At 39.3% G+C, this 7,859-nt stretch overlaps 1 protein-coding gene across 1 annotated transcript; it reads right to left on the reverse strand.

The window, feature by feature from the left end:
- Positions 1 to 330: 330 nt before the first annotated feature.
- LOC101856048 (F-box only protein 21) lies at positions 331 to 5,804 on the reverse strand (the record flags this gene model as incomplete). Its single annotated transcript, XM_013087602.2, is given in 4 exon segments — positions 331 to 807; positions 1,593 to 1,835; positions 3,410 to 3,493; positions 4,584 to 5,804. Coding segments are annotated over 4 exon segments (1,671 nt in total), but the record flags the coding sequence as incomplete, so codon positions are not given.
- Positions 5,805 to 7,859: the final 2,055 nt, after the last annotated feature.

A 7,859-nucleotide genomic window follows, 5' to 3' on the forward strand; every position in this document is an offset into this window, starting at 1 on the left:
CTTGTCATGCCAAGGAGCTCTTTCCGGTTTCATCAGAGAGTAAAAAAGTTTGGCTAACAAAATCAGCTAACTGATTTCATATATATTGAAAATTTGCAGTAGTTTCAGTACAACAATAATCTCAATGTAGACAGCACATTTTATGATAATAATCCTTTATCATTACCATCGACACTGTGACTACCACAAGGAGACCGTTGAACATCTTCTTCTTCACTGCCCAAACCTGGCAGTTCTTCGACGCAGGCTCCTACACACACCTACAGACTTACAAAGCCTGCTCTACTCTGGCGTTGACCAGATGACAAGGACATGTGGTTACTTGAGGGAGGCATTGCGCTGCCAAGAGCGAAATGCTCGCAGCTAAAGGGATTTGAAAACAACAACAACAACATCATTACCATCATAAAATGGCACGAGAGCAATTACTTATTGTTGTTCTGTCCTCAGTCAGCTAAAATGATATGGTGATTAGAAAGCTGGAGTAGCTATAACTATAGCTCACAGTCCCTTTGTCACTATTTAACAAGAAAAGGGCCAAAATCTATTGCATTCCTAAACACTAGGTCACGCCAGAATTCAAGGTTTTCCTGTCTGACTGCAAGACGTACAACAGAATCAAAACTCTACAATTTTGAGGCCGCAATCACCCCCCCCCAAAAAAAAAAAAGCCCAGCCTGTTTTTTAATTGGTTAAGAGTTCCACTGCAAAACTCTTGGCAACTTCAGTGTCATCCGGATACAATTCCTCCGTCATTCGGTTGGCAGTGTAATAATATTCGTTGAAGCTTTCGAAATACATGCCAACCTGTGAAATAGAATTGAAAAGAGAAAAATGATTTTTAAATGAGAACTCACACCTTTTTTTAAAAAAGGACTATTCCACGGTAACTGACAGGACATTTGGCCTACACTTTCTTGTGATGATAACACTGTAAAGAAATATCGATTAATTTATTTTAACTTTAAATGATCAGAGCATTTGAAAGACATATTAAGAATTATATTAAATGCTGTGACGTGTTTAGTTCCGGTAACTGACGGGACAAGTATTTTTTTTTGTCCTGTCAGTTACGGAAACCTGTAACAGAATTTTCATATAGTCCTTTTTTTTCAAATGACTGGATTTAATATGATTCTTAATTGTGGTTTCACCTATAAATATGGGAACAGTTAAGCAAATAAAGTGGGAACTGTTACACACATACATATAAAAAAGAAGAGTCATGGAGAAAAAAAAAGACGTTAGACATTATGACTTAAATTTTGTTCATAGGGATGTACATAATTTCTAAAATTACCATACACCGTTGTTGTTTTTAAAAATGTACTTTGCCCACTTCATTTTTCTCTATTTGAGTCAGCCAGTGCCAATTGTTCCAAAGCAGTAATGCCCCCTTTAAAATCTCCCCAACATTTTAAATTCACAAATTAAATTTTTCATACCAATTCAAGACATGCTTGGCACCCCCCCACCCAAAAACCCCCCCAAAAAACAACAGCAACAAACAAAAACCCCCCCCACCAAAACCAAAAAAAAACAGGTGTATGCAAAAACAAACATAACAACCAGCTTGTCAGGGCAAGTCTCACCTCAGGATGGGTGATGGGCTCAGTACAGCGTGTTGGGACCAGGTTCTCCTCCGCAGCGTAGCGGTTGCTTCCGTCCATCACAAGCACGTTGTAGAAAGGCTGCTGGGAGCCACGGGGGAGGTTGTTCACCCCCATCTGCAGTATCCATGAGGCTTTAGCTTTGCACCGGTTGTCCCATCCATAAATAACACACTCATAATGGTAGCGGAGGTGCTTCATCACCATGCCAGTGGCAAACTTCACCTGGGGGGGGGGGGGGGGGGGGGGGAATCAAATCATTATCAGGAGACTCTTTAACCAGACAGTTTATTTCTTTGAATGTTGGCGTTTTATGTCCCCATTGACACAAGTTAGATCAACTGGGAGGCAGATTTTGAGAGAGCCTCTACTGCATCAAGTTTTCATTAAAAAATGTTTTTTAAAAATAATACGATAAAGTTTTAAGCATCTCTTCAAACAAACAAGAGTACAACTGATCTAATCTTCTCAACAGGCTTCTCTTATTCTTACCATCCACTTGCCCCCAGAGACCCTGCAACAGTTCCTCTTAAATAGCTCAGCCACATTTGTCTTGAGGGAGAAAGCAAGCGAGAACCTCAGTGTGGCTTGAAGATTTTTTGTCCACTATGACTACTTAAAAGGCATTTTGAGGAATGGTTTTTCACACAGATATTATGTGCAACCAAAAAGGCATATGGTCTGCTTAAACATACAGGACAGCTTAGTAAAGGTGGTAGATAATTCTCTTTAAAAAAAAAAAAATAATAACCAAGCGTGAGCCACACTAATATTTTTATTTAACTATGTCATGTAGGGGCCGTACAATGTTCTGTAGGCTTTAATTGCTTTGCGGGGCCACATGTTTGAGACCCTTGATTTAGATCCCTTAGGAGGTGGGCTTCCGACCATTCCTGTCGGGGCCAACCTTGAACCAGGGCTAAGAGGAATACAGTGAAAATTTTTTTACACAGTGTCTAACCCTCAAATGTTAAAATAAACATTTTATAAAATGCGAGGGAAATTGTACGAGTGATTGTCTCAAATTACCTAATACCGGGGAATGGAACTCGTACTTTCTGCCTACAAAGCTAAGAGATGATTGTAGTTTTAGTTAAGTTTTAGTTGTAAGTGTTTTGATTTTACAGTACCGGTACTTGCAACACAATAAGTTCAAATAAGTACTGGAGATTAGAGGTGTAACTAAGAGCAACAAAGACAAAAAAGAAGGAGAAGGATGATAGAAGATATATGTTTGAAAGGAAAAATATGAAACAGACCACACCACAGCACCTGCAAACCATCCCCAGAGCTTATTCTTTTCACAACAGGCATCGGTGTAACTAGCCTAAAAGAAACACATTAAGAAATAATTTATGCAGTAGCAGTAGGCTAAATAGGGGATGTTGAGATTTGAAGATTATTGGGCAACAAACCGGATGTCAAAACTAAAACGTAACAGTAACAGTGGTACAAGAAGACTTCTTGACTGCACTTCCCCTTGGACTACATATACACCAGAGTGCCACCAGCCACATATCTTGGCCAACATCTATGAGAATGTAGCAAAGCTTCTGTGCAGAATGGTTAAATCTAAATTTGGTTTTGTATGTTTACTTTAAGGCCAGAGAAATTTGCAGAACAGTGAGAACATACTTCCAGCAGCAGAATTCATGAAATGGCAAAAATAAATTTTAAGGCCACAAAATATATGATCACAATGACCTGTTGACACTTTATTTATGAGTTAAGTGTTGTTTGACATTGATATTATAAAGGACAAGCCAAAATTTATGCCTGAAAACACTGCTCCCACTTACTTCGGGGTATTTGGATCTCCGTTTGGGTTGTTTACGTTCCGGTTTGTAAGCATCAAACTTTCTGAGCTGAGCCACAGTCCGATACTGAGGAAACAAGCACAATGCATTAACTGATTAAAAAGCACAACAATCCACCAAACACATTTAAAAAAAAAGTTTTTGTAAAAGTTTTATGGTTATTGATATTGCAGCACAGAAGTGCTGAATAAAATCAGAAATGTTAGCAATAGAGAGTGGCATACAAAGACAAAAAAGGAGAGATTTTTAAAGGGACGATAGACATTTGATAGGAAATACAAGGAGCACACTACACCAAACCGTCTGCAAACCACTCACAAACTTAATTTAAATACTCAAAAACTATGAGTGAAAGCACACAAGATAAAATTATATTGGGACAACATACATATATATTATAAACAAAAAACCACTCATGACTTTGCAACTATTACCCTAGCTGACCCTAAAACACTACAAAATATTCTTCACTTCCCAGAAAGCATAAAAATACATTGCAAGCTGCAGATTGCACATGATGCTCAACCTGTACCTATGGGAGCCTAACCACTGACACCACACCACTAAGCCCACTGAACAGCCTTCTGAAATTTTAGAACTTGATGATATAAAGCAGTCCCAGTCCCGTATAATAATAAACGGGACATACATGCATATAATATGAATACACACATTTTCACAATGTAGTAGTACATTAAATGCTACCACAGATCAACTGAGTGGCTAGCACCAAGGGTGTTTCATTAATATATATTATTGACTTGAGGAAAAGGGGGAGGCGAAAGGATTTGTGGCGAGTTCAGCACAGATGAATCTCAGAAGAGTACACGTCAGGAGCAACTGAGTGGATGAGATCAAGGTACAGGTATGGTCATCCCCAGATTTCATTTTGCCCTCTCCAAAACGTGCTGATAAACCATCTAGGGCAGCAATGAAGTAAGTTACCATGTATGTAGAACAGATTGTGTCCAAACGGATCAAGAAAAAGACTGATTTTTTTTTTTTAACCTCCAAAACATTTTCATCTCGGCAGACTAGGATCACAGAAGAGCCAAAATCTTATAAAACACACAACAGAATATCTACCCCTATACGAACAACACTTACCCTACTCTAGAAACACAAAATGTTTTCCTTTAAAAAAATGAAGTCTCACCTCTAAATCTAATATTCCCTCTAACATATCAGGATGAGCTGGCTGAAGCTTCTGTAAATCATCACGGACAGCCTGCAAGTTAAGCTGTAGGTGGATTGTCAGCTGCATGGAGAGTAATAACACATCTATAGCCTCGGGGCAGATGAGCGAATGGAGTTCAGCAGCATGGCGAAAGAACATCATATTACTGCTTGATATACTGCGCTTGCCGATGTTGACCAGGTTTCGCACAATACGTACCAGGACTTCCTGTTTAGAGCAGGCATCGCAATGATTCCTGTTGATAGGTAAATGTCTTGAGGAGGCTAAATTGAGGACATTTTGAAATGTCAGGGAGAACTCCTTGTTGAATGGGTCAATAAATGTATACTGGTCTATTCCTATTTTCCTCGGGTACTCCAGCCAGCGGAGTATGAAATGGCATGGGAAACTGACAGGTTCTAAAATGACACCCAGGCGTCTCGCAATGCTTTGTACAACCAAACACAAGGTGATGGGAATTCCCTGTCTCCGCTCCAGCACTAGATTAATGAAAGAATTTTCTGCTTCAAAATAATGCTGGAAGTTCTGGTTGAATAATGTGTTGAAAACTGATCCTATAGCCATCACAATCTGTTTACATTCTGAGGGGATCCACAGTGATGCTTCCAATTTTTCTGGAATCACAGGTGCAGAGCCAGCAAAAACACTGTGCTCAGGATGGTCAATGTAGAGAACCTGTCTTACTTTCTCTGCCAGCTGATCAAATTGACTCTTTATATCATTTACACTAAACTCAAAGCACGGCTGAAACCACTGAGCTATGAGCACTGCACCCTCTTCAATGTCTTTGTCAAGAGTTTGCCTGATAAAGCGATCGATTTCTGGCCGCAAGCTGAGGTGCCTTAGGTACATAAGGGAGTTTTCCGCATGATACCTCTGAGTGAGATTGTTTCGACAGTCTCCTTTCTTTATAACTTCACTTAAAGCACTCAGGACAAACATAGGCTTCAGCTCTGATGAGACATGAGGAAGAAAGTGCTCATCTTCCAAGAAATCGTAGAAACGACCCTCTCTCCTTGCTTTCAAAGGTATATCGTCACCAGATTGGGTCAAACTGGCCAGCTGTTCCAGTTTTGTGGCTGTACTTTTCTTAGTCAAGAATCGTTGTACAAACAGGTCTCTCCAGTTGTAGGGATCTATTTTTGGCCATGGCAGATGACAGTAAGTTTCACCCCATCTGAGAACAACAAAGAAGAACGTTTCTAATATATGGGACAGTAGAAGAATCAAACATTTATCCAATTTTCTTTAAAATATTAATTGCATGCAGGAATAAAACAGGGAGGCCAAATGATTTTTGAAAAAACCCCCGAAAATGAGCGGAGTACCATATCTCACTTAAAAAGTAGGCCTACCTTGTAAAGTTTTTAAATGAGCAAACAAAAACATCTCTCCTACCTCTCCCCTTTCCTTCGCAAGTGTATGGGGCCTTTGTTGTATCAATTCTAATTATATTATTTCTGTCTCGAGAAGAAAGACCATATGTCAGTGGCCTTCTTTATCAGGGATGCTAAATTATTTTTGAAAAAAAAACCCACCTGAAAAAAGCCGGAAAAACCTGATATTTGGCATCCCTGATAAAAGTTAAAAAAACGTTTTTGTGAAGTGGACTACTAAAATTCTGCCAAAAGCTCTATTGTCTCGTGGTTTGTCATTGAAAAGACGAAAAAAAGCTGTACAAACTATAGGCTACAAGTCGGTAGTGGGCAACAGAAACTAGGCTACTTTTGTGATACTTTAAAAAAATAATCATGGAATTTTTCTTTAAAAACAATTTCACAAACAATTGAATGAGGTAGTGCTGAATAGAGCCAGAGGCTAAATAAAGTAGAGTTGTCACTGTCAACAAAAAGTTAAGAGACAAATGCCGTTCAGGGATAGTTTTGAATCAAATTAATAAAGGCCTTGAACATATTATATACACACTTATAACGAGTCCTGAAATAACGAGAAGTCTGTTATTCTATTCCAAAAATGCAATTTTCCACGATGCCAGATTAATTTTTACTTTCACTCCTGGAAGATGCACTACTTCTGAAGGTTGACCTTTTAAAAGTCATAGCTGCTAGGCACCTTACTTTTGGCTTACCATTTGAAGAATGCCGGGTGTATTGGCACCTATTTCAAAAAATCATTATGACCTTATATTTCACCAACCACAACAAAACTAATACGGGGTGCCCACTACAGCTGGATCGGGCCGATCACCCGACTCGATCGCCTGAAACTGAAAAAAAAAATGTTTGTTTTTGAGGCGATCGAGTCGGGCGATCCGCCGATCACAGCCGTAGTGGGCAGCCCGTATTAGCTGTCAGCAAGCACAACATTTCATTAAAAACAGAAGATATTAAATAACAAGCGCCCAAATATTTAATGCATAGAGGCCTACCCCTAGTTGAAAAACCTAAATATAAAAAAAATAGAACTCGCTTATAACAGGAAGATTTTAACTCACCCACTACCAGCCATTTTCGGGGTCGGTATTTCCTGTGTAGCAGCCATTTTCAGGGTAATTTTAAAAAATCACTGTTCTTTTGCTAATAATTAACATATATATATATAGAGACTTGAAATTTGGAACATCGTTTTTTAACATAATAAAGATTGCCCTGATGAAATTACAGCCTGTTTTATTGTTACTTTTTTAAAAACAAGTTTTCAAAAATTGGTCAAAAACTGCGTTCCCTTAGCCTCTCTTACTCACACCCTTCCCCACAACCGCAACCCTAGATTTAGGTTTTTGGGGCCCTACTAAACTTTACTTTTAAGTTGCAAATTTCCCCACCCAGTTCGTCATAACAATCCTCGACCAATTCATCGGTTTCTGAGTCACTTTCGTGGTATACGGGATCCAGTAATAAATTCAAGGGAAGTAAAAAAGTAGGCCTAATCTATGAGTTTGGAGATTTGTTTATTACTTTTGTTATCTCCCCGCCCCTGAAATGAATTTCAGCCTTGGAAAAGTGAGAGGCATGGTAAGCTTAGATAATCTAGACTAGGTTGGCCTATCACGAGATGCATTCTGCTTGTCTGCGCATGCCACACCCTTCCTACTCACTCGCTCCGGCCTTCATTGTTGGCACACATGGGCTCTCCAATTTTTTGTTTTGCTAGATCACCAACAAGTTTCTCAACTGGCGAGGTTTTACATAAATTATCGACCTATGCCCTGTGCACATCATCATCATTGCCTTTCTCACCCTGCATCAGGGTATAGGCCACGGACAAACACCC

Source organism: Aplysia californica, unplaced genomic scaffold (assembly GCF_000002075.1).
Source record: "Aplysia californica isolate F4 #8 unplaced genomic scaffold, AplCal3.0 scaffold00608, whole genome shotgun sequence".
Taxonomy (NCBI): Eukaryota; Metazoa; Mollusca; class Gastropoda; order Aplysiida; family Aplysiidae; genus Aplysia; species Aplysia californica.